The 27356-nt window shown below is 42.9% G+C and overlaps 2 protein-coding genes across 3 annotated transcripts in view; one reads left to right on the forward strand and one right to left on the reverse strand.

Annotated features, from left to right (window-relative positions):
• Positions 1 to 527: 527 nt before the first annotated feature.
• LOC120765784 (uncharacterized) lies at positions 528 to 9179 on the reverse strand. Of its 2 annotated transcripts, XM_058424049.1 has the most exons (3): positions 8979 to 9179; positions 7986 to 8432; positions 528 to 3580 (listed from the first exon to the last, which is right to left on the reverse strand). In XM_058424049.1, exon 3 carries the CDS (start codon positions 3124 to 3126, stop codon positions 2053 to 2055), a length of 1074 nt encoding a protein of 357 aa, XP_058280032.1. In that variant the 5' UTR covers positions 3127 to 3580; positions 7986 to 8432; positions 8979 to 9179; the 3' UTR covers positions 528 to 2052. The 2 variants fall into 2 exon arrangements, with proteins under 2 accessions (XP_058280032.1, XP_058280031.1); XM_058424048.1 differs by having other exon boundaries at positions 7986 to 9179.
• Positions 9180 to 9267: 88 nt separating this feature from the next.
• Positions 9268 to 27356, forward strand: part of RCL1 (RNA terminal phosphate cyclase like 1) — a 33847-nt gene continuing 15758 nt past the window's right edge. Inside the window, exons 1-7 of the mRNA XM_040089976.1 lie at positions 9268 to 9450; positions 12114 to 12185; positions 13015 to 13190; positions 20876 to 20950; positions 22499 to 22623; positions 25081 to 25206; positions 26699 to 26855. Of these exons, the coding sequence (XP_039945910.1) occupies positions 9303 to 9450; positions 12114 to 12185; positions 13015 to 13190; positions 20876 to 20950; positions 22499 to 22623; positions 25081 to 25206; positions 26699 to 26855 (879 nt within the window). The 5' untranslated portion in view covers positions 9268 to 9302. The remainder of the gene's footprint in view (positions 9451 to 12113; positions 12186 to 13014; positions 13191 to 20875; positions 20951 to 22498; positions 22624 to 25080; positions 25207 to 26698; positions 26856 to 27356) is intronic.

A 27356-nucleotide genomic window follows, 5' to 3' on the forward strand; every position in this document is an offset into this window, starting at 1 on the left:
ACTTGACATCCCTAGCTGCCCAAAGAGGCGATGGTCCCTTCATGTCCAGCATAAGGGCAGGGCCTCCCCTTGATTGCTGGGTGCAAGTCTAGGCTCCACCATTTCAGAACAATGGAAAGGTCCTGGAAGGTGTCTGGAGAAGGGCCAGAGGGCTGGTGGAAGGACTGGATACCATGGCCTGTAAGGAGCTGCTAAGGGCTTTGGGATTGTCTAGTTTGGAGAAAAGGAGGCTGAGGGGCAACCTCCTTGCTGTCTACAGCTCCCTGAGGAGGGGAAATGGAGAGGGAGGTACTGATCTCTTCTCCCTAGGATCAAGTGATAGGATGTGTGGGAATGGTTCAGAACCGTGCCAGGGGAGGTTCAGACTCGCCATTAGGAAGCATTTCTGTATAGAGAGGGTGGTCAAGTCTGGCGATGCCCTGAACCTGTCAGTGTGGAAGGGGCATTTGGACAGAGCCCTTAACAACCTCCTTTATTTACCTTTGGGTCAGCCTGTTATAAATTGCACGACTCAAGATTTAGTCCCAATTAGAATTTTATTAATTACAGCAAGCGGGGCATAAGCAAATGCAGCGCTGGGCGACAGGGGAGTCTGCGCTCCACCAACTGCCGCACGGTTACGGTCTTCCAGTCCTGTTTTATGCAGTTCTTTTCTTCTGTTATCCTGTGGGTTTCGCAATGTGTGTTATCTTGTTGCTAGGAGGACGTCTTCTATCTTCTGAAAACAGTTACAGTTCCTTTTCCTGAAACTCAAAAGCCTTGTTAAGCAATAGCACACGTGTCTAAAAAATCATGAGTCATCCTGTGTCTGCAAGTTTAAAGATTCTCTTAAAAGTCATGAGTCATCCTGTGTTTGCAAGTTCAATGAACAAATCATTAACCCGTTACAATCCCCCCTTTTTCTTTCAGCCTAAATTTGTTCATTGAATCTTTTTAATTCCTGTCTGGCCCATTCTAATTTCTCATCTTCTGAGTCTTTAGGTAGCGATTCATATTTTGCTCTAATAAACATTAAATATGCTGCTTCTAAGCGTCCCTTCACAATTGTTATCAATTTATTAAAAATACATGGTCCAAAGGTTAATCCGAGTATCAATAAAATCAGTGGTCCCACAATCGTGGATAGCAGGGTAGTCAGCCAAGGGGAATAATCAAACTAAGATTCATACCAGTTTTGGTTTGCCTCTCTTTCTCGCTTCCTTTGTTCTAGTCGGTTTCTTAATTCTGTCATGGTATCTATTACTACTCCCGTGTGGTCAGCATATGCGCAACATTCTTCTTTTAGGGCTACACACAGGCCACCTTGTTGCAAGAACAAAAGATCTAGACCCCTGCGATGTTGTAACACTACTTCAGATAAAGATCTTACTGACTTTACTAACCCATCGATGGCTTGCTCGATTCTTCCTAAATCCTCATCTACTGACATTCGCAATGTCTTCATTTCTTTCTGCTGATTTATCAAGGGGGCTACTCCTGTCCCTGATCCTACTCCTCCTATAGTCAGCAGGGTTGCAATGGTCAGGGCCGTAAAGGGTTCCCTTTTTACTAGATGATGCTCTGCAGTAGTATGTTGCTGGTAAATATAATCAGTTGAGTGGTAAATTATTCTGGGGACAATGGTTACTTGGATACAGTAATCTCAAGCATAATTAAAAACCTTTAATGATAAACAGGGGGTGATGCCTATATTGTTGCATACCCACTTTGTATTCGCTGCAGGGAGGAGCCATCCTGCAGGTTTATCCTCTTCTCTTTGTGTCATAATTACTCCACATAAGTATTCTTTTTCTGGTGGTATTTTTCCTATACACCTCCCTTTACCCGTTACTTGGGATAAGGTTACCCCTTGTGTTTCGGTTTTATTCTGTTTCCAAAGGCATTGCGCTGGATTGGTTCCATTGATATGTCGTACTTTTTGTGTACTACCTATACCTTCATAAAAGGGAGGCCTAATGCTATAACATAGCCAGCATTCTCGTATCAAATTTGGACGTGTTATATTTAATAATTGGTAACTAGCTTGCATTATTTTCCACAATGCACTATACTCTAGTCCTGTTTTACAACTCCTTTAACAGTAGGGGCTGCGTTACTATTCTTTATCTTGTCTCTTTGACCCTTATATTGTTGTTCTAATTCCTGTTCTTCCTGCAGCACAGAATTTGGCCCAATAAGTTCTGAGTCTTGTGGTGCTGGCTCCTTTTTGATTAAAAAGTGTCCCCCTCTGTCTGTACCAGGTTCCCATAATCGTGCCCCCCACAGTTTTCCTGTTACCCAAGATTGATCGTCTCCTTTAGTAACATTTATCCAAATTCCTTTACAATTCCCCCGCCGTCCTAGCCCTCCGTCTTGCCATATTTGGGGTTCTTTACATCCATAGGGATACCATTTTACGGATATGAATTGATCTTTTCCTCCTCCGGGGGGGAATCCATAGGATACTGTTTCGCATCCCCAGTACGCACAATAATAATGCCCAGGATAGTTACAATATGGTTTTCCGGGATTTGAGGCAGGACAAAAATAAAAGGCCCCAAGGAATACAGGTGGCCAAACTGGAAAAAGATCTTTCAATTCACACTGAAAAGAGGGATTCCCTGGGGTAATCATGGAGGACAATACTTTATGGTCTTCCCATCGGATCAAGGACCACTTAAAGGGTTGATGGGGGTTATCATGCTCTGCGGTAGCACAACATACTAACAGTGATAGCATCCATATTATGGTGTGCAGATTCGGGTGCTTGGTTTCACTGGCTATTTGGTATTCTTTCTTTTCTGAAAGCTCTCTCTGGTGGTGACAATGCCATAACTCAGTAATACTATCAGTCCCATTCTTTTGGCAGTTCAGCGAACATCGCCTTGTTGTCCCATAAGCGAGGCTCTTTCCTCCACCACTTTTTCTCCCTCTGCCTCGCTCGTCGACTCGGGTGCGTCGAGCCACGAGGGGTATCATCTTCTCGGCAGCAGGGGAATTCTTCAGGAGGGATTGCCCTGCTCTGCGACTTCGGACAACATGAGAATACCAGTTTGCTCTTTTAACTTGTGGAGAGTTGCACCTGAGATCCTGTAGCTCCTTTTGGCAACGCCTTTCAACTATTTCTGCTATGAATGGGCTGGGCATGTTTAGACAATACAAGTCTGGATTTGCTCCTTTGGCAAATATCTCCCACCATTCGCTGGATTCTACAGTTAATTCTCCAAGAGATACTTTTAGGTTTAGTAGCCAATCAGTAATATTTCTTTGTAATTTCCAGCAAGGGGTGCAAACCCCTTTTGGGGTCTTCCCCTATAGCAGTGAGTCCACCACCCTTCTCCGCACACTTTACAGTTATAACATACAAATGGGTAACAGTTACAGTTCGCTTTATCTTATTCTAACATCATCCTTACTAAATATGGATTGGGTAAATATTCAATTGTAAATCCGTTCATTCAGTCTTTTACTTATCTCTTCAGTCTTAATTTCAGGCTTCCTGGTGAGCTGACAACTTTCCACTCGGTAGCTGGTTCTCTTACAGGGCCCTTGATCCTGCTAGCGTGAGTCCATCCCTTCTCAGCTGTTCTTATTGCTGTTTCTGTTGTGAGTAATACAAGGTAAGGTCCTTCCCATCGGGGCGCTAGGGTAGTGTCTTTTCATGTTTTGATTAATACCCAGTCCCCTGGTTTTATTTGATGCAGTGCAATGTCTAATGGGGGTCATTGTACTATAAGACCTTTCTTCCACATTTCTTCTCAATATGCCATTAAGGCAGTGATATATTGATTGATGTCCTGGTCTCTTACACTGGGATGGGTTAAAGGCTTCTCTACATGATAAGGCATCCCGTACAACATTTCGAAAGGAGATAGACCTATGTCTGTTCTTGGCTGGGTTCTTATATTCAGCAACGCAAGCGGTAAGCATTTTGTCCATGATAGTTTGGTTTCAATCATTAATTTAGTTAACTGTTTTTTAATTTCCCCATTCATCCTTTCCACCCGTCCTGAACTCTGAGGGTGCCATGGAGTATGGTGTTCCCACTTAATTCCCAGGGACTCCATTGTTTCATTAAGGATTTTGGACACAAAATGGGGCCTCTGTCGGAGTCTATTGTTTCAGGTGCCCCATACCTGGGGATTATATTTTCTAGCAGCACTTTTACCACAGCTTGTGTGGTAGCTCTGGTGGTGGGAAATGCCTCCACATAATGATTTAAGTGATCTATAATAACTAATAAATACTTCACTCTCCCGACCTTGGGTAATTCTGTAAAATCTACTTGTATGTTTGCTAACGGCCTTTGGGCTAATGGTCATCCTCCCAGAGGTTGTTTTCTAAAGTTGGCCCTGTTCACTTGCAAACACATTGTGCATCCCACTACTACTTGTTTGGCCAGGTTATGAATTCCAATACACATATATTTAATTCCAAACTGATCTACTATAGCTTGGGTTCCCCAGTGAGTTTTCTCATGTATTCTATGCAAAATTTCCAGCGCTGTTGCTTTTGGCAATACTTCTCGTCCATCAGAGAGTTTCCATTTTCCATCCTGGTCTTTACATATTCCCAATTGAGATAACCTCTGCTCTTCTGTTTTAGTAAATCTGTATTCTGCTTTCTCCTCATCCAATGACTCTGTCCCGGGCCCCCCTTTTTCTTTTTGTCGTATTATCATTAGAGCGGCTTTCTTGGCCTCCTGATCTACTGCATTGTTTCCTCTACTTCTAAAATCTATTCCTCTCTGATGTCCTCTCAAATGTACCACCGCAATTTTCTTAGGTTTTCTCAATGCTATTAATACCCTTTTGATTAATTCCTGATGTATTAAATCCTTTCCCTGGGAGTTCATTAATCCTCTTTCTTCCCATATTTTCCCAAAGGTGTGCACTACCCCAAATGCATATTTAGAGTCTGTATAAATTGTCCCTTCTTTATCTTTTAATCTTTCTAATGCTCTTATTACAGCATACAATTCACAGGCTTGTGCAGACCAAGTTTTATTCAGGGGGCCTGATTCTATAACCTCTAGTTCCGGTCCCCCTATAATTGCATAGCCTGACACTCTTTTTCCTTCTATAACCCGTGATGATCCATCTACAAATAGCCTTTCCCCTGTTTCTAATTCTTCCTCCTCTAAGTCTGGTCTTATTTTAGTTTGCTCTTCAATAGTTGTCATGCAGTTATGAGCTAATTCCTTTTCATCTGGCTCCCCATATAAAAATTGGGCCGGATTTTGCAAGCCCGTCACTTCTAGGGTCAAATTAGGGGAGTCTAGAAGGATGCCTTCATATTTTAAAAGTCTGGAGTCTGTAATCCACTTATCTGCTTTTTGTTGTAAAATTCCCCTAATATTATGAGGAGATAACACCTTTAATTCGCTGTTAAATGTTATTTTGTGTGCTTCTTCCGTCAGGAGCGCACAGGCTACAACTGCTTGTAAGCAAGTAGGCCATCCTTTACTAACTGGATCTAACAGTTTGGATAGGTACCCCACAGGTTTCTTCTTCCCTGCCCAATCCTGAGTCAATACCCCGTAGGCTGTTCCATTATCTGTGTTTATGAATAAATAAAAGGGTCTTTTAAAGTCAGGTAGACTGAGTATGGGGGCTTGGATTAAGTCCTGTTGTATTCCTTTTAAACTTTCTTCATCTTCCCGGGTCCATTTCATTAAACCTTCTTGACTAAGTTTTTGATATAAGAATTTAACCTTGCTACTATAGTTTTCAATCCATTGTCTGCAATATCCTACTAGTCCCAAAAGCTGCCTAATTTGCCTCTTGTTCTTTGGGGGTGGCAAGGCTAATATACCTTTCACTCTCTCAGGGTCAATTCTTTTTTCACCCTTACTAAGGTAGTGGCCTAAATATTTAACTTCTTCTTCCACAAATTGCAACTTGGCTTTTGATACCTTTAAGCCTTTAAGTCCCAAAAAGGTTAGTAGCTTTGTGCTCTCTTTTCGAACGTTGTCCTCTCTTTCCCCTGCTAGTAGTAAATCATCTACATACTGTACCAAAGTTACTCCTGGCCTGGTCTTGTAATCTTGGAGGATTTGTTCTAGTGCTTGTCCAAATAAGTTAGGGGATTCCGTAAACCCTTCAGGTAACATGGTCCACCTCAATTGCTGTCTCCTATGGGTCTCTGGATCTTCCCATTCAAAGGCAAAATAATCCCGCCTACTTTCTGCAAGGGGGCAGGCCCAGAAGGCATCTTTTAAGTCTATTACACTATACCAACAATTATTAAGCCCCAAGTTACTTAATAAGGTATATGGATTAGCTACTACTGGGAAGCGAGCTACAGTCCTTTTGTTAATTTCCCTTAAGTCATGGACTAGCCTGTAAGTGCCATCTGGCTTCTTGACGGGGAGTATTGGTGTGTTGAATGGTGACATGCAAGATTCCAGTAGTCCTTTGCTAACCAGTCTATCAATTTCAGGTTTAAGTCCCATTCGTCCCTCTAAGGATATGGGATATTGCCTTATCCTAACGGGGATATCTGGATTTTTAAGGGTAACTGTAAAAGGTGGTATATCCATTTGTCCCACACTCTCAGGTGTATACCATACTTCAGGGTTTATTCTCCGCTCATCCTCCACGCTAAGGGGGCATAGCTTAATCTTTAACTCCTTATCTACTATTTCTAAATTAATCCCCAATTCTATTATTAAGTCTCTTCCTAATAGATTATATTCTGCCTCTGGCACTATTAAGAAGTTACCCAATTTAATATTTTTGTCTGTTTCAATTACTACATCCTTTACTGATTTTACTTCAAAAGGCTCCCCCTTTGCCCCAACTACCAGGGCAGTTTCTCGGGCAAAGGTGCACCCAAGGGGCAGGTTTTGAATGGTTTATCTTTTTTCTGCCCTCTTGGAACTGCCTCACGGATGCCCTGGATGATTATTGTTCTTAAATCCTGCATGTGTCCCCGGTGTTCTGGGTTCTGATGATTCCAGTTGGGATTTTGTAATGGCCATTTAAGGTCTGCTTGTGGCCCTTGTGCATGCTGGGCATCCCAAATGCGCATTCCTGCACGTCTAATCACGTTTTTCTCTTCAGATGTGAAAAGGATGCCCAATATGGATTGTAATTCATCCCAAGTATAAATATTGGGACCTAGGAATTGGTCCACTCTTTCTGATACTCCTAGTGGATCTTCTAACAAGTTCCCCATTTCCTTTTTGAAGTCCCGTACATCCCCTGAGCTTAGTGGGACAGAGATAAACCCTATCCCAGCCTGAGGTCCCCCCATGGGCATTTCCCTTAAAGGGTATAAATTCTGTTGCCTCGCCCTTTGTCTAGTCATCGGACCTCTAGGTGGAGTCTCAGCTTGTTCCTGTGCATTTTCATTATCCGGGAGTGGAGGGGCTTGTGGTGGTACATACGGTGGTGGAACTAAGGGAACTTCTTCCTCTCATTTCCCTCTTTTCTTATCTTCACGAGAGTCAGGTTTTTCTTTTAGGCTTAATAAAAACACTCCCGGGGTCTCAACCCATATACTTGCCTAGTCGCTTTCCTCCTGACTAAAGGAGTCTTAGTGCTTACCCATTAGTTGAGTTTCTGCCTAACCCAATCATTGTCAAATACAGGCCAAAAAAACCCCCCATTCCTAGATATTTCTTTCCCACCCCATACTTCTACACAATAGTGTATCATTTTGGCCTTATCCTTATCTCTAGTCCCAGGATACTGCTTCCATTCAGCTAGCATGAATCCTAACGGACTGTCTTTAGGCACAGGTGGGAGTTTCATGGGTGGAGGGGGCTTGCTCCTCCCCTGTCCCATCTTCTGGAGTGCCTTCTCTCACACATGTGCAACCAGTCGCTTCCCCTTGTTCGTGGCCCGTGCCCTCGCGGGCAATGGGAACCGCACTACTGAGGGTCCACATTCACTTGGGGTGTCCGGCTGCCGGCTCCCCTCTCACACAGCACACTCAGCACACTCCAGGATACCCGACCCCGACCGAACGGCTCCCCACGTGTAATTCCACGCAATACTTACGTGTCCTGCGTCTTCGTCCGGACCTTTGTGCACAAAGTTTATAGGGTCGACCGGTCTCCTTTGCTTATGTCCCGAGTTTTAGGTTCGTCGGTGAGAGCGGGGTAGGTTACAGGGATCCTGGGGCCACCTTGAGGTGGGGCGCCTCCCCAGTATTCCTATTCTACCGGAACATTCTCATCCGAGTCACGGCACCAAATTGTTATAAATTGCACGACTCAAGATTTAGTCCCAATTAGAATTTTATTAATTACAGCAAGCGGGGCATAAGCAAATGCAGCGCTGGGCGACAGGGGAGTCTGCGCTCCGCCAACTGCCGCACGGTTACGGTCTTCCAGTCCTGTTTTATGCAGTTCTTTTCTTCTGTTATCCTGTGGGTTTCGCAATGTGTGTTATCTTGTTGCTAGGAGGCCGTCTTCTATCTTCTGAAAACAGTTACAGTTCCTTTTCCTGAAACTCAAAAGCCTTGTTAAGCAATAGCACATGTGTCTAAAAAATCATGAGTCATCCTGTGTTTGCAAGTTTAAAGATTCTCTTAAAAGTCATGAGTCATCCTGTGTTTGCAAGTTCAATGAACAAATCATTAACTCGTTACAAGCCCTGAAGTGAAGCAGTTGGGCCAAATGATTCTTGTACATCCCTTTCAACTAGACTGTTCCATTCTAAGAAAATTCTTTTTAGGGGCACATAAACGTAGCCTAATAATTGGCATTGTCACACCTCCACTGTAATTGACGTTTCTCTTAAAATAAGAGACCGAAAGCTTTAATCAGCCTCCTCCTTAAGGACAGCAGGACTCTGTCACTGTCATTAAGCAAACAGGCTGTCCCAAGGACGGCGAGCAGGACTCATTCTCCGCTCAGCTTTCCTTAAGGTGGCCAGGGATAAATTACTGCAGAGTACCGCCGAAGGAACGTGTGCCAAGAAACCGACTCATTCCGATGTAGGGGCAGTACCCTTGTGAAGGTATCACGTTCAGCTCCGGATCGTCCTTACCCGCCCGTCGAAGGAGAGCCTGCATCTTCCGGAGGAGCAGCGGGTCAGACACTCCTCCCGACACTTCCACACTCCTTAAGTTTCAACTGAAAACACGCAGGTTGGGAGAGCAGAGGAGAAGACAGAGGCCGCCAGCCGTGCCGCGACAAACTCGGCCCGGCGCTTCTCGCCTCGACCCCGCCGCCCGGCGCTCCCGGCCGCGCCGCGGTCCCGGCGGAAGCGGAGCAGGGGGGCGGTGCGACCTCTCCAGCGCCCGCCCGCCCCCTGCCCTTTGCCCCCGCCGCTGTCCCAGCGCTTCCTGTTCCCAACCACGTGGGCGCCGGGATGGCGGGCGGCGCGGCGGGCGAGGCGCAGTGCCTCAGCTACGCGGGGTGCAACTTCCTGCGGCAGCGCCTGGTGCTGGCCACGCTCAGCGGGCGCCCGCTGAAGATCCGCAAGATTCGCTCCAAGGAGGAGGACCCCGGTCTCCGCGGTGAGCGGCGGCACCGGCGGCCGCAGGGCAGGAGCTCGCGGGGCGGCGGAACTGCGGTGCCGGCTGTGTCCGGGACCTGCTGCCGGGCGGGGGCAGACCCTCGCTGGGAGCTGGGACATTCCGGGCTCCGTCTGGGCGGTCCCCGCCGAGGAGGGGGGCCCAGCCGTCCCGGCGTCTCCCCGTGGATGCGCTCTGCCCCGAGCGCTCCGCGCATCCAGTCTCGGGCGCAGCTGTCACGTGTGGGTCGCGGGGCTTTGGGAGGAAGAGGAGGAGGCGCGGGAGCGGGCAGGGCGGTGAAGGAGGCCGGGGCAGGGGGGCTGTCATACACACCCGCCGGTCTCTGCTGTCAGCCTCCCTCGCTGCCCGGCGGGGCGGGGGCATCGGGGCAAGTACCATGCCCGTCCCGCTGGTTCGGCTGGGCTCGGCAGCCCTGCCTTCCGCGGAGTCACGCCTTTTCTCCCGAGTGGGCCATCAAGGGCCGGTGCGGACGGCCGGGGCTGGTGCTGCCCTGCCGAGCCTTCCCGGTGGGATGGGGCTGGGGCTGGCGCTGCCCGGCCGCCCTCCCGCCCCGCGGGGCAGCGCCGGGCGGGAGGCGGTGCGGGAGCGGCCAGGCGGGGCTCTGACCCGCTCGCTGCGTGTGCCAGAGCCTCTACAGCCCCAGAGCTGGTTCTCGGCCCCGTGAACGGTGGCTCCGCAGTCGGGATAGCAGAGTTAATTCCCTGTCTCTCGGACCGTCGTTTCTGCCCGCGCGCCCGTGCCGAAGCGTTGTGTGCTCCCTTGTGTTTGTGGGAGCTCGCGTTCGAGCAGTTTTAATAGGTCACGTTGTATGCTTTGATTTTTGTCAGGGTTTGCCGAAACAGAAGAGGTGAAAGAGGAGAAACAATTTATTCTCATTTCTCCAGATTTGTTTAAGGGAAACCTTTCTTAGGGAGTACCATTCTCATTCTTGTACAAAGCCTTTGACATCCTAGGATGAATTTCATCATAAACTGAAGTAAGAAAACTAGGATGTTTGAGGAAGAAACATTTTTATGGTGTTCAGTTGTTTTTTTGGGCAAGGACCCGTGTTATGAAGTTCAGAACTGGGGTAGATGCTTCTCTGCCTCCTGAGGAGCCTTCAGTGTGTAGCTAAAAATTCTACTCAAAAACTGCCAAAGCGTTGTTTTGTGCTTGACATAACATTTGCCATGATCCAAAGTATTTATTTTTACCATGGAGCATTTGGTGGTGGTGAAGTTTGTAGATACTGCCGTGTCTTTTTAAAAAGCCTTTGAATTGCCTTTTTAAAGTCTGGGTTCAAGTGTGAACTATGACTGTAACAGAAGAATATAATAAATCCTGATTTGTGTTGATAATTAGACATACAGTTCTTTTTGCTTTTCGTCACTGGAACTTTTGTGAACTCTGCTGATGATGTTCTCCAAGAGTGAAACCTATGTCCACAAGGACGTTCTCTTGCACTAGAAGATGCCCCAGTGCTTTCAAAGTCATATAAACTTTTTAAACATATAAGCTGTCATAGAAATAGACATAACAGAGAGCAGAACCAGTGTTGTGTGGCTGATGCATCAATCATGTTATGCAAATATTGACAAACTGTAAATTCTGCAGGTATGTCTGTGATTTAAATATCTGTTACATCCTAGAGTCACAGATAGAAAGAAAAATATGATTACTGTGTAAGAGGTAACACAGGGTTATTGCTAAGGGAGTTCTTCAACCTAAAATTATGCAGATGCTGTTGGCTCTCAAAACCAACTGGGTTTTGAGTTCTGCATATATTCACTTATGTTCTTTAATACTGAGTATGTACCATGTAGGGATACTGCAATACTAACTAGCATGTTCTCCCTGGGATGGCTTTTTTCAGCTTTTGTGTGTGTGTGTTATTTCCTTTTTGGTGTTGGTTGGTTGGTATTTTTGGTTTTGTTTTGGGTTAAATTTGCTTGGCCTTTTCATTGTCTCTGAGTGAGAGTCCACACAATCGAGAGAAACTGAGGAATTACTTCCACACAAACTGTTAGCATGTAGTGAACACACTAAGCAAGAAAAGAGCTGGTGGTAAGACTTGTGGTTCTCTAGCCCTAAAGTATGCCCAAAACTGTTTTGGAAATGGAAAATTTTAGAGTCTGCAGACAGCTAATTCTGTTTGTGAAACAGCTATGCAGCAGCAGCAGCACTTCACGTCTAAATGTCCCCTTCTTTTAAGCTAACACTTTTACAGAGGGTAATGTGAAGCTGTTATTAGCTTGTCATGCTTAGCTTACATGGGGTCCTGTTTGCTGTGATTTGTATGTTCTGCTTTGTACTGAGTAAATTGTAAATTGTCAAAGGTTTTATCCTGGACAAGAGCAATCGCTCAATCCACTGTGGTCAGAAATGTTCACTTGTATTATGTGCTAGATGCCAAGGAGAGGAGTGTGACTAGTCTAGCTGCCACATCTGAGGGCATCTCAATTGATTTGAGATGCCTGTGAGCATGGAGGCTCACATTGCCATCTCTATTTTTACGAGAATTGCCTTTTCACATGTGTTAGTATTGTACCACAACTTGAAGTGTGAGAGTAGCCTTACTGTCATGGAAGGCAGGAAAGAGTAAAAGGACAAGTAATGTGTTGAGCTTTTAAGAAACTTTATAATTCTGACTGTGCTCTACTCCTTAGATTTTGAAGCAAGTTTTATTCGCCTGATTGACAAAGTGACCAATGGCTCACGGATTGAAATAAACCAAACAGGTGAGATCTGTCTTTTTCTGCTTCATCTGTTCTGGTCTTCAGGATTTATCAGTTTCTGCAGTAGAAGTGTTGTCTTGATAGAGGTGTTCAGGTAAGATTGATGGAGAAGATCAGAAATAATGAAGTTGACAAGTTTGATAATAATTGATTACATGCAAGAAGCTCACTGCTCCACCATAATGCAGAGAGCTAAGGAAACTCTATTGCCCATGAGCTAAAACGAGTATTTTGTTACGTATGCAGGATTTCACAGTGTGCAAAGCTTCCTCTGTACAAGAACTGATTTTTTATAGAAGAAAAATGTTTACCCTCTAGAGGCAAAACTTCTTAGCCAGACTACTTGCTTATTCATGCTTAGAAAAGGGTTTGGTTAGAGTGGAAAGCATCCTGTGTGAAAACCTTACCTGGTCTGAGTTTTTCTCTTTATTTTTAAGTGTTCCAATGATTTTCAGTTGGTAAGTAAAGCAAGTGAATTACCATCAGATATGCCAAGACTCCAATGGTCTGATGGACTGATGAATGTTCTGTGGAGAATAATAATTGCTTATATCAGCATATTGGAGATTGCTAAGACATCCTTGGCTTTAAGTGGAAGGGAAAGGAGGAAAATGATGTGCAGGACAGTCAGACACTCATGTGTTGACCCATTTGCTAGCTGCAGACATGTAAATAGTGTGCTGGAAGTGCTGCAATCTTCCATAAAATCTTCTGCCTACAATTTGCCTACAATTTGCCTACATAGGCTGTTGCAAAGTATTTTTTATGCTGTTTCAATGGCCAGTGTTTTACAGTGCTCTCATTTGGTTTGCTTCCCTGGCCTCTTCCCCAGGTACTACCTTGTATTATCAGCCTGGTCTTCTGTGTGGAGGCTCGCTGGAACACGACTGCTGCCCCAGTCGTGGTATTGGCTACTATTTGGAAGGTCTGCTCTGCCTGGCGCCTTTCATGAAACATCCATTGAAGATTGTCTTGAGAGGAGTAACAAATGATCAAGTAGATCCTTCGGTATGTAATAAAGTTTAAGTATCAGAGAAGGATATTTTTCCCTCTAAAATAACAAGATTAAGAAGAAGTGTCTAAAATGTTGCATTTTTATCATCCCTCACATCCAGAAGTATCCATTGTTGCTACACTGGCAATCTCTCTGAGTCAAAGAAGCACCTGCTAAACTCGAGTTTATAATCCACACTAAATTTGAGTTTATAATCCCCCTTCTGACCTTCAGTTCTGTACTGCTGATATCTTCTCCCCTGCAAACTCCTTTTAAATGCAGCGTGAGGATCTGCCTCAGGTTTGGTTCTCCTCTTCTCTTAGAATTTCAATGGATTATTTCTCTTGGCCCCACATGTGTATTTACTCCATAAAGAAGAAAGTGTCTTCAAAATATAAGTGCAAAAAGGAAGGAATCTTTCTCTTCTGTTGGATTCTGGACATAGTTATGCCACTGCTGCTGTCAAGCCCTCTTTCTATTAGAACAGAAGTCACATGGTGATTCAGAAATTACAGTAGCAAAATATGTAATAACTCTCTGGTTCTCTAGAAACATGCCAGAAGGTGTGGTAGGTTAAGTGGCTATGAAATGCTTGTCTTGGTTTCTATTACTGATCTGCAGTCCTTTGTTTTCTACCAGTGTTGTTACAAAAATGAACTGTGGGAGACATGAACAGAATACTGTAGTAATGATTAGTGGTTAGGCTCTTTATTTATTTTTCTCCAAAAAACTCCAAACATAAACTTTTGCTTTTAGAGAACTGCATTACTCTTTACTTTTGAATGGTGATTGGACACTGCCTGTTTTCCTCTGAGTAGATTAGGGACACATTGTAATCTGAAAATTTAGCCAGTTTAAATGAATACAAATACCTGTGAAGTATAACTACAGGTACTACACAAGCCCCTGAGTCCTGCTAGAATTTATAACTGTCCCTCTGGTTACTTATTCTCTCACCTGTAGCTCTGTGAGACAGCCACATGAGTCAAAAGATGATCAAAGTGGGTTGTACACAGCACCATAAGAAAAAAATAGGAAGCATTTTTTGCTACCCTTTCAGTAATTTTGACTAAAAGTACTTATTGTAACTGGTAAGTAGTAAGAATCAAAGAAGTCCTTTTTTGTTGTCTCTTTAATCACAGTGGAGAAATTCCTGCATAATTTGGAGATGAAGAGTAGTCCAATGTTCATATTGCTTTCAAGTAAATTCGGACACTCATCTAAGCAATGGAGTCTTGATTCTGTAAATTATCTCCTCTTGGGCATCAGTCACATGGGCCTGAGATTAAACTATTTTAGTTCAAATGGGTGTAAGAATTAAGGCCGCTCTGTGCTTGGAGGGTACTTGCACTTGCTGAATCTCAAGATGAGTAGATTGGCATACATCAACTGTCTCCAGGCTCCAGACATGTAAATCAAATGCGTGTAAAGAGTTTCATCTCAAGTTCATTGTGCTATATTAGCACAATGTATTAGCACACGTATTAGTTTTTAGTATCAACACAGTAACAACTTCAGTTCCCCCAGTTACTAACAGTAACAACTTTCAGTTACTTGTTAACTTTTTAAGTGGTTGTAACTGGTTTGACCTGGCTTATGTCTGTTTAGCTTGCCTGAGTAAATATTAATCCTGGTGCACACCAATAAGGTATTTTAAGAACTTTTACAAGTTGTTTTGTATAACATATGGCTCTGCTGGTTTCTGAGACTAAAAGCACAAATTTAAGTGCTACTCTAATTGATTTGTATGATTAAGTAAATGGCAACTTGGTTTTAAATTAATTTTTATTTTTCAGTAGTCAGAGGGTGTTTATAAACTCAGTGAACGATTATTACCTAATCTTGCCCAAAAAGAGGTGCTTAAACTTGTTTATCCATCTATATGCTTTCTCCTTTCCAAGAAGGTGGAAAGGCAAACCAATTTGACTACCATTGGGAGTTTAGGTGTTTTCCCTGCTGCTCTTCATGTAACAACCTATTTCAACTCAGTGGGTTGTACTGGGTTTGCCTGGCTGGGTTTTGTGAGCTGGGATCCTACAGAGGTAGCTTCTGCAAGAAGCTGACAAAAGTTTCCCCTTCATCCAGCAGAGGCCATGTCGGCTGGCTTCAAGACAGACCCACTGCTGGCCAACTCTGAGCCTGTCAGTGATGGTAACACTGCTGGGGTAACAGCTTTAAGGAGGAAGAGTGGGGGGGTTGGAACTGTGGGATAACCTGGAGCTGAAGAGGAGAATGAGAACAGCCCTGCGTACAGCAGGGTCAGTGGAAATGGGAGGTGTTCCATGCACTGGAGCAGAGATTCCCCTGTAGCCCATGATGAAGACCATGGTGAGGCAGCTGTCCTCCTGCAACCCATGAATGTCAACAGTGGAGCATATATCCACCTGCGATGAGTGCAGGACCCCACGCTGGAGCAGGTGGAAGCCTGAATGTGGCTGTGAACCCATGGAAAGCCTGCACTGGAGCAGGATCCTGGCAGGAGCTGCAGGCCTGTGGAGAGAGGAGCCCATGCTGGAGCAGGTTTGCTGGCAGGACTTGTGAACTCAAGGGGAGCCCGCACTGGAGCAGTTCATGAAGAACTGTAGCCAGTGGGAGACATCTGTGAGGCAAGTAGCAGGAATATGTGTGCAACAAGAGGAGTGTGACCTTTCTCTCATGGTGGCACTGAACAGGCAGGCTGACCCACTGGGCTTTGTGAAATCCATTTTCAGCACTGAGAACTTGGCTTTTACACAGCCTCAGAAGTATTTGTGGGGTGTGGTTGCTGTGTGGTTTGAGGCTGGTCTTTACCAGAGACCTCCTTGTCAGGTGCATACAAGGGAATATTGTAGATTTCCTGCTGTGAGGAGAGTAGAAGAGATCCAGGTGAAAGGAAGAGTTTCTGAAGGACGTCTTGTAGAAGGAAAGACTTCAGCTGATTTCAGTGAGGCACTGTCAGGTCAGGCTGTGTTCCTGGAGTATAAGAGCATGTGTTTACTTTGGTGTTTGTTTACATAGATTAATAGCCCTCCAATAGGGTGCAGTGGAAAGCTCTTTGACAACTGGCATCAATCCTAAACAGTACCGTGGCCACTGAACGTGCGCTTGTTCCAAGTGGGACTGTGGTGGCATTACAACTAATAATATTTTACATATTATTTGGTATATCATTAGTCACTGGAATAAATCAGCCTGTGGATGCCACCACCAGTGGCAGCGTTCAAGCCAGGTTGGATGGGGGCCTGGTCTAGTGGGAGTTGTCTCTGCCCATGGCAGGTATGGGTGCAACTGGATGATCTTTAAGATCCCTGCCAACTCCAAAGTATTCTATGATAATACTGCGCAGTATTATTACTGTTGAATGATACATCCTAAATGGGTGAAAAGAATGTTACTTTGCTTTCCCTTGTCAGGAAGAGATAAGCCTTTGGAATACCAGCCTGGACTGTTCACTGTCAGCCTACACTTGCATTATGTTTTCCTGTGCTGTCACTGGTGAGATCTGACCCTGGATGGCTTGTGGGAACCAGCCATGTGGGACTCAGTTGGGGCAGTTAAAGTCCCCCTGTATAGTCGTTATGTATGTGGGGGGTGTCCTTTGCAAAGTGCCTTTTTAAGGGGAATGGAGGTGGCACGCAAATGATTGCTCCTATTTTCCTTTCCTTCTCTATATATTGTTATTCTGACATTTAGATACAGCTGTAGTAACCTGTTTTAGAGTAACCATTATTGATGCTTGCGTTTCCAGGTTTTTGTCCTGGAAAAGAAAAAAACAACCGCCTTTTTTTGAAGGTTTTTTTACAGCTATGCTGTTTGAGGGGGGCTTTGAGTTCAAATGACTGTCATGCTGACATGAGATGAGCATATGAAGTTTTAGCTTAGGAGCAGTAATCTTCAATCATAATCAAAATTCAACAGTTGTCTGCAGAAAACAAGATGTTTTTCCTACTGAGTTTTCTTCCCACGTTTCTTTTTTCCTTGTTAAACTCTGTTTTTTCCCTTCCCCCTTCTCCCAGTCTAGGCCCTTTTACATGAAATATAACACTATGTATGGTGGGGCTCAAGGATCTGTTCAATGCTAATGGATATACAGACCAACTGGTACTTTTCCCTTTCTTAGGTAGCCATGTGCTGCAGGGTCTCTAGCTGGGTGATTTGTTTGGGTTGGGTTTTGGGCTTTCTTTTTAATAACTTTGCACTGGATAAGGGATTCTTAAAATCACATTTCTACCTTTTTCTTAGCTACTGTAGATTTCTTTAAAGGAAGTGATTTGCATTTACACACCTTTGTGAATAAGTAATATCTATGGGACTGTCATAGTTTTGATTTTAAACTGGGCAGAAACACCAATTAATGTAGTGGTTTCACATTCACTAAATTTTAGTCTTGGTACTTACTCTTTCTATGGGAGAGAGACTAGGAGAAAAACAAATCAGGCTCACAACCTTAAAATTAACAAATAATCTTAATAACATACACTGAAAAAATAGAAAAAAGAAAGTTGAAAAAAACCTAAAATGGAATGAAACTTCAAAAACACTCTCCCCTCCCCTTACAAACTGTTCACTTTCTTACAAAACAACATAAAGAGACAAAACTTGTAATTTTCAGTCAGTTTCACTATCTGATTATAGTCTTTCATCAATTCATTAGGGGAAGAGTATCTTTTAGAGTCATGGATCCCACTGACAACTTAGAACAGTTCTCTTGTGGGTTTTTTAAACTGTCACAAAAACAACTGCCCGGAGAAACCTGCCTTTGTGACCCTCCCAGGAGCAGTTTCCTAAGCTGCTGATGGGTCATGGGTCTTAGGCTTTTGCATACTGGGGTGTCACCTTTTAAAGATGAATAACTCTAAAGCAAAGGATTCTTCACCTTCTAGTACAGAGATATCTTTTCACTTCTTCACTGGTGCAGGGGGCTTCTCATCTTTATCTCTGTTGAAGCATCTTATAGGATATTACTTAGTTCATCACAAACACTTTTGCTCAAATCCACACACAAATTAAAACAATCATCTCCCCAAATGCATATTTTTCCCATGATTTAAAGGGATAATCTAAATATAGAGTTCATTTCCATGGCTCAAGTAAGAATAGAGCAACCAGCTCTTCAACCCTCTGTCCCAAAAGTCTTTTCACTCTTGCTCTACTGGCTTCATGCTGTTGTTCTTTATGTTCACTCTGTCCTTTCTTATTCTCTCAGAGAAGAGCTAAGCTCTGGAAGCTTCATGCTGCTAAGAAAGAGTTAAATCTGCTTGGAGTCTTTGTCTCTCTCTCTGAGAGAGCTTGTGGTGTTAGATGTTCAAGGCCGAGCTGATGAGGGAGGAAGAACTCACAGAAACATCAGAGATCAGAGCACTCGGGCAGTCCGGAATCACAAAAAACCCAGGCAGGATCATAAATGCCTTCTCAGCCCACGCCTTGGTGTAAATCAGGGTGGCCTTGGCCTAAATGGTGCCCATAGCTCTTATCAGGGCCCAGCAGAGATCTCTCACTGCTCCAGGGAAGTCTGAAGAAAGTAGCTGTTGTAAAGCAGCAACCTCTCCTTCCCCGCTGCCCTTCACCCGGGAGCCGATGGAATCCGGCCAGGCCTCAGGCCAGCTCCCCACAAAAAGGGGGAGCAGCAGGCCCAGCTCGATGTTACCTGTCTGTCTCTGGCCAAAGGAAAGAAGGAAAAAGCCCACCTACAGGAAATCAAGGGGTTTTATATGGTACTTCCCAAAGTCGCAGCTAACAATTTCAGTGGTTAAAACAAATGCCAATATTCTAACTAACTCTGTGATAGGTCTCTGTCTCTTCCAAAGCAATTCCCAGGTCCTGACCTGGAGAATTATTCTACATTCTTTTATAACTAAAAAACCAAACTGTACTAACCCATGACAGGGACTTAGAATGTTGTCATTTGTGGTGAGGTATGCCATCAGTTGTATAATGCATCTGTTTTGGTGCAACTTGGTGCTATGTTTTCTGTTCTGGAAATAGAATAACTGCCCTCCAAGAGGAGCTAAGGGGTGGGGTTTATGCCTGAGGATAGGCAAAAGGAAAATGGGTTTACAACTCTCTTCAGCTGCTATTTTGTGATTTTTCAGTGAACTGCTTCACATCCTACCCAGCTCCCCACTTGTGTGCGGGGCAGAACAACCTTTTCCCATGCTTCACATACTGCTGATTTCCGCCTCTATTTAGGCAGCAGAATTGGAACTGTCAGTCTTATTATTTGTCTGTCTGGTACCTCTAAATATTATGCCTGGAACTTTTCTGAGGGCTGAAAACTATGACAAGTCTTGAAGTTTTTTGAGTTCTTAATCTACACAGTAAAGCTTTATTTTTTACTAGTATGTTAGTTTCATGAGAAGGAGGAAGAAACATTGTGTAATTTTAATTTGAACCAGATCAGCATGTTGTAATTTCTGCCAGTGGTATTCACATGCTTGTGCACATGCATGTTAGTAAAGACTTTGCTCCAAAAGTCAAATTTGTGTAGTTAATGAATACTGCTGAGGGGCCAAAGCAAGGTAGCCTGGCTGTAAAAAACATGAACTTTGTAAGTTAAAAGAAGTCAAGCATTGGCTTACAGGTTTAGTTTTTTTAATGAAGACATTCAAATACTGATACTGAAAATAACACCAAATGCTTCTCTGTAAGAAAGGAAATATGTTGTCCAGCAGGAACTGAAAATGAGAACTGCAACATATACTCATAGCTCCTTAGGTACCACTAACAGAATGTTCACAGATTTGTAGGTGAGGTCTGTGCTGCTGTTTTGTCAGTGGCTTGTGCTCTCTACAAAGCAGAGAAAATGAAATTCAAGAATTGGGAATTTCAGGTGAAGGCTGAAGGCATGGGAAAGCGGGTGCTTTTTATCTGCCTCCTCAAATGCTGTCTACCTCATCCTCATGACTGTTTCTTTTATCTGTGTTTGTTTTCTCTTTGGTCATGCTGTCCTGATCCTGTCTATCCACAGCTGTTTGTCTTGGGTAACTCCCTGTGCTGTTGTACTACTAAATAATATTTATCACTTTTGGCAAAGTGATACTGAAGTTTCAGAAGAGGGAAGAAGAGGGCAGGCCCTGTAGTCTTAGGAATTAGGAAGAGCAATGACAAGGATAATTTGATTCAGACCTGGACCTGGTGAGCACTTGGTTTAAAAGGGAGTACACTGATGATGTGTTGCCCACTTCAGATTCTTTTAAGTGCTTCAACAGAAGCTACCTATAAGCTTCTGTTTCTTAGAAACAGGTAAAAAGTAGTTGTTGGTAGAAGAATGATCTTTCTGCCACATCAAGGGCCTGCTTTTGCAGTGATGACTGAAAAAATGCAGTGGCTCTTGCATTAATTTATTTAGCTATAGGAATTTTTTAGTAATTACAGAAGAATATTATTTTCTCAATAACAGAGAAATGTTCAGAGAAATCTTTCACTGTGCAGAAAAACAACTAAGCTGTTTTACATAATGGCATTCAAAATCAGGCTGAGGAAGAAAGCCAGAATAGGAAATTCTATCTGCCAGTAATTTGTTCTAGGAGATTTTTTAGTAGTGATGTACTGTGGTAGTCTAACTAGATGAAGCTCTCTGTGCTGCGGTCCCATATCTTCCCGTAAAATACCTTCTATGAATAAGACTTGTCTCTGTTAGTCACTTCATAATTTAGTGATTTGTAAATTACTGTCTTAACCTCCAATAGTGAGGTTTTTTTTAAAATTCTGTGTTCCATAGGTTGATGTCCTTAAGGCAACAGCTCTACCCCTTCTGAAGAAGTTTGGAATCGATGGTGAAAGTCTGGAAATCAAGGTAAGACAGTTTGTTCCTTTCTTTTCAAGCACATGTTGAAGTTATGTTCCTGCAGTACTTCACAGGGTGATGTGGTTGCTGTGGATTTCTGTCTCTAACAGGTGATGAATTGTGGCTACAAGTCACACAGTGATGGAGAGGATAGAGAGGGTAAGGAGAAAGTAGTGACTTCTCTTAGTCTCCAAATAGAGGACTGAGAAACATTTTTGCTTTTTTGTTGCTTTTCAGTTAATTTATTACCTTTTTATTTCTACTTGTTCATTCTGCCAAATGCTTGGGGTTAGAGAGTGAAAAAGGCATCTGTTGAATTTCTTTATGAGACCAGACGACTGCCGATGGCAGAAGGAAAGTGTCTGCTCTCTCTCACTGGGTGGGATATTACAGCTTTATTCTGGAGTCCTTTCCCGGTGGATGCTGGTGCCAGAGTGCTGAGACCCCACTCGTGCTGGGGCTTTTTCCCCAGGGGGCAGGGCCCAGAGGCAGGGACAAGCCACTGCCCAGTCAGGGATAAAGGGGGAGCTGGGTTACATCCCCGTGTGGGGCATGGGCACTGCTGAGCAGGGACAGACCACGTGACGCAAAGAATAAAACATCACAAATCCGATGAAACACAATATAAACCAAATTAATGCATTACAACAGGCATCTTTAACCTTTTTCACCTGTAGGAGAGCTGGAACTGTGTTTGGGTAATTGAAGTTTGCTTCCAGTTTGGAAAATAGAGGAAAGAAGCTTTTTTTGAAGACTACAGTCTTCAGAGGCCCAGTAAATCTGGATATAAAACAATGTTTGGGTTTCTTTGAGGCTGGAGAAATGTGTGAAGGATCTGGCTGCACTGTTGGTGCCCATGTCATTGTCCTGGCACTGTCAGCCTCTACTCCTGTGATGACCCTGCGTCAGGGCTGGTCTTCAGCTCAACAAAGCCCTGCCCTGGCTGGCTGTGGGCCTCCTTACCCAGACCATCCCACTGGCCCACGTCCCAGCTCCATCCTCGGCTTGGAATGGTGGGACTGAGTCAGGTAGACAGACTTGTTTGTGGGATTGAGTTCATTCTAGTCCCTCACATACAGAATATTCAGAGTTGGAAGGTGTAAGGATCCTGTAAGGATCATCAAGTCCTACACTTAAGGGAATGGTCCACGTGAGGATCAAAGCCACAACCTTGGCATTATCAGCACCATGCTCTAACCAGCTGAGCTCAAATCAAGTAGTTCTAGTCTCCTCAGCAGTAAGGTGCAGATCTGCTACTAGAGACAAGTCTTAAGACAAGGGTGTTTTGATAAAGATGTTTTTGTTTGGTTTTGCACTCTTTCCTATTGAGAAGCCATGCCTTACTTTACTTGAGAGGAACAGAGAATTCAGTGCCTGCTTTCAGTTTTGATGCAAAATCCATTTCTGCCTTTAGGATGTAGTTTTCTTGCCTGTTCACATAATGCCCCTACTTAAAGCATTTTATTCTATGTGAAATGAAAGTGTAATTTTGGGGTGTGTAGCTATATTCTTTGTACTATTTACTAATCAGCTTTTTCCCTCCACTGTTCGTTCTAGATCAACCGAAGAGGAATGCCTCCCAAAGGGGGTGGAGAGATACTGTTTGCTTGCCCAGTGAGAAAGGTCTTGCAGCCTGTTCAGCTCACAGACCCTGGAAAAATCAAGCGCATCAGAGGAACGGCGTATCCTTTTTGTTTGTCTGTCTGTTTTTCCACTTGTAAAAGATTTTGCTTATTTAAAAAAAAAGTCCCCTAACTTGGAAGTCACAGAAGTGCACCCACACTTCTGAGCAGATATATGGGTAACACAGGCAAACATTACACAGAGGAATCATACAACTACATTTCAGGGCTGTGTCTCAAAACTCCTGTGTTCAAAACATTGCTGTTCAAAAAGCAACTATAAGTAAATGAATAAATTCAAAACTGAACAGCACTATTTAAAATTTTTTCAATAGCAAGTACCTTCCATCACATAATCTAGGAGCACTAAAATAAATCTCACTTTGTATGTAAATTTGGTAGTAACCAATGTAGTTTAGTTTGGCATTAAATAGGTGACATCTTGGCGGTTACTAGTTTAGCAGAAGTTAGGTGGGAGCTTAAATATTAGTTCAGTTTACACCTTGCATCACACACTGAGCTTTTTGGTGGGTTTTGAAAGAAAATACTTTGGCTCTTCACCTTTGGTAGTACCATTGCAGGTGGAAGCGGAGGAGGTTTTTATTCTACACAGAGATAAAGGCACAAAATACTGTTGTGAACTCCTTACTTTTTCAAACAACTGCGAGTTTAGTCAGTGTTTTGGAATGTCTGCTTCTTTTTAATTTTGTTTTTCTCTTGCAGCCTTTGTATCGTATATGTCATGAATCTGCTGTCTTTGTAGGAAGAAGGTAGAAATCCCTTAAACAAAACTGTCTTAAGCAGTGGCCAACATGTAGTTTGTATTTGAGAATCCCAAACATGATTTGGTATTGATTTCCCAAAAGGAAGGTAGGAATGAGGTCACATTTTCTGCCAGAGGTGTAGATTGGCAGCCTGTTTCTTCTTTTACCTTATGGCATACTGTCACAACTGTGTGTGAGAGCTTGATGTTTTGACTACCCTGTCCAGTTGGAGCATTTAGATAAGTGCAGTTGTCCCAAGCAAGAGCAATTTTACTGAATGCATGTGCTACAGAGCATAAAGGAGGCAGCTCGTGCTTTTGATGATTGCTTTGGTATATTGGTGGAGAAAGTAATTTTCTTATGCCTCCATTCTTCTCTGTAGTAAGTAGTTCTGTATGTTGCTGTGTGAAGGAGAAAGCAATGATCATGACTTTACTGCTGTTGTTCTAAATTGTCATCAGTATGCAGCACCATTCTTGACCACTTTGACTGGTTTTGGTTGATGTATCTAATTCAGTTCTGAACTTCTACCTTGCTGTAGGTTTTCCTGGGCCTTTTCTCTAAAGTTTTGTCTTTAAGCCTAGTGAGAGGCAGTCTCATTTTACCTTAGCTATTAAGTGGTCCTTCAAGGCTATAGAAAACAAAACATTTCTAAGGATAAGTCCTTATGTCTTTTTAATGTGTACTTTTGTTCCTCCAAAATTCAACTGAGTAAAACTTCTTCCTCACAGCTGTGGAGATCATATTACAGCAACTTTTTATTTAAACCAAAATACTGAATGCATCAATTGTGCAAGACCAATTTTCTGATTATTTTTTAATGATTTAGCCCTAAGATCCTAAAGGTTTCGGTTTGCCTACTCCATAAGAGATGCTATAGAAATTTGTAGAAAAGGAAATTCTTCCCTGCCAGCTGGGAGTTTTGAGAGTGTATTTCTCTGCATTGCTATGTGAATGTATGTGCAGATGGCTGGTTATATGTGTAGAGCATTGAGTCTGCATTATAGTTGGACTGGAATTTAAAGCATAATGTGCTTTGTACATTTGAAGATCTGTTGGGAGTTTCTCTGAAGCAGCACCCGAGTACAAGAGCAGAAAGGCAGTTCATCTCTTAAGTACTGTGAGGAGGTGGGTTGGGTCTGAAGGTGGCAGATTCTTCTTTCCTGGAACCTTCAGATGCTGAGTGACTAGAGAACCAGTGAATTTGATAGCCTCAGAACGCTGCAAAATAGTTGGAGATAGCAAAGATATTTTTCGTAGAACTTTTAAATTTTTTTTTTGTTGGAACATTTGTCTTTAATTTCTTATCATCTTCTCAATTTCTCCCTGACAGAAACAGAAAGGCAGGATATTTTTGCTGCTAATTCACAGAAACTTCGCTCAGGATCATGTTTTAATAATACATGAAGAACATAGCACAAGGGACTTCCTCCATCATAAGAAGTACAAGATGACAGAATAGCAATTTAAATTTGATGAAGGGCATTTTTCAAGATAGATGTTAACCTAGTCGTAACCTGTTCTTCACCTGTTCTGTGTACTTCACTTCAAGGTATATCGATGAAAAGACTGTAAAAAGCACTTACGTGCATATGGTTCTCTAGGTACAGGAACATGGACAAAAGCCCACAAATAGGTGTATAAAACACACATTTTCTGAAATAATGCACTGGGTGGGGTCTCTTCACTTTTGTCAGTGTCTGCTTTCAATTTTTCTTGTGAGCACAATGGATTTCTTAGCTCAGAAATGTAGGTACTCTGTCCGAGTGTCACCACAGATGGCAAACAGAATGGTGGAATCTGCAAGGGGCATCCTGAATAAATTCCTTCCAGACATATATATCTACACAGATCATATGAAGGGGGTCAGCTCTGGAAAGTGAGTATCCAGAATTTACAGGAAACAGACGTGTAATTCTGCATTTGTTCATCTGCTAGGGCATCCTGATCTAATTTTACTGAGTTTTAGATCACAATCCTCTATTTTGTTGATTCAAAATAAATATTTCTCACAAAGAAAGAAAGGGTGACTCACTACATACATTTGTTTTACTTACATAACAGGAATAGAAGTGTGTTTTCTTAAACAAGGAATGCAATACATCGTTACTGCCACTAAAAGCAATTTGAGCCTCCTTCATTTTTAAATCCATTGCTTTGAAGAGAGATTAAGATCAAAGTTGTCATGATATGTTCAGGAAACTGAGATTCAAAGTCGACTATACACCTTTTGATGTATACCAGGGTGTTTTAAGGAAGTGTTAAAGCAGTATGGGTTGTCTTCTGCTGAATGGCTCAAGAAATGTCCTCATTAATGAGGACTGGAAAATTAACTTACTGTACTTCCACAGATTTTGTTTGCCAGCAGAACACAGAAGTGGTGGATGTGATTGACACCATTTTGCTGGTATCTGTCATCTCTGTTGTCCTCTTGTCCCTCTTCCTTGAGGTTGAAAGATTCTGGATAACTCATTTGTTTGTATTTTGTCTGCATGCAGGCATGCATGTTTTCTTTCACTGTTTTCTCCTTCTTGAAATATTGTCTTAAAATTTGTTAGATTCAAAAGTTAATGAACCTAGAAATTATTGAATGATTTTTTAATATTTTTTGTCTTTTCTAATCCTTCATCATATTTAATATACCAGGCTTGTAACTTTAATGGCTCCAGACTGTTTACAGGATCAAAATTGCAAAACTTTTTCTAGGAGCTGTGTGATTTTGGAGTTCTCAATTTTGTTTCTCATCTGTTTATGAAATTTAAATAGTCAAATGAATTGGAGCAGCATTATTTTTACTACATTTAGCTCATGCAGAGGGATAAACAATAGCATGGGAAGAGGAACTGAATCCCTTTCAACCTGGCTGGCTGTGTTTCTGATCTTACTGTGTTGTGACATTCATCTGAAGTATGAATCCAGTATGATAGCAGTATCCTTGATACTAACTAATTAGTCTAATCTTGCTAAATATTGCTGCTTCCAGGGGAAAGAGCTGAAGCCTCAAAGAAGGGAAGTTTTAAGTTTGAGTGTTGCAGAGAAGAAACACCAGATACCTTTGAAATATTTATCAAACACAAATTAAATAAATGTGAAAGGTACCCTCCTCTATTTAAAAAAAACACCAAACAGTTTTTTCATTTTTCCTGTTTAAAGAGTTTGGCCCGGGAGAAGCCAGCATAGAGGGTTTTATGGAAAATGATACTGGGTTTGACTTCTAAATACTGTTGTTAATTTTCTTTGTCTGCTGTCAATCTATCGTATCAAACAGGATGTTTGTCATCCTAAAGAAGGATCTCTTTGTGACTTGAAGTTCTTGGCTCATTGCTGCAATTTTGACCATAAATCAAATGCATTTTTTCCCTTTATTTCAGATCACCAGGTTTTGGCATGTGCCTTACTGCAGAAACCATCAATGGCTCTATTCTCAGTGCTGAGCTAGCCTCAAACCCTCAGGGCCAGGGAGCAGCTGTGCTTCCTGAGGAACTGGGCCAGAATTGTGCTAAGCTGCTGCTTGAGGAGGTCTATAGAGTAAGTGGCCAATATGTTTTGTATATGTGTGTATAAATGTAAGGGAAGGAGGTGACAAAATAGGTAAAGGGATGGGTGGTTTGGTGGCACTCTCAGACAGGCTCAGATCCAAACAGATGATCTGGTGCTGCCAGTGCCTTTTTTCATCCAGGTAAAGAGTGGTTTTGCATGGTTCCCTTAACAGTGTAATGACTTACTGGGGCATGTTATTTCCAATGTTTGATATGTGTTATTATGAATCACGGGAGTGGAGAATTCTTCTTCTGTTACTTTCTGTCTGCAACAGAACTTAGTTAGCTTCACATGGGCTGTTACTTTAAGTGATATGGATGGGTAATCTAGTCAGTGCTTCTACGCCAGTGTTTAGAATGGGACATTATGAGTGGAAGAACATAGGAGGAAGTGAGCAGAAGGGGAAAAAACCCAGCAAGGCTCCATGTTGACCACTTTGTGATGCTGATGACAAAGTCAAATGTGCTGAGAATTGTTGGTTGTATGAAG

This window comes from Hirundo rustica, chromosome Z, assembly GCF_015227805.2.
Source record: "Hirundo rustica isolate bHirRus1 chromosome Z, bHirRus1.pri.v3, whole genome shotgun sequence".
Classification (NCBI taxonomy): Eukaryota; Metazoa; Chordata; class Aves; order Passeriformes; family Hirundinidae; genus Hirundo; species Hirundo rustica.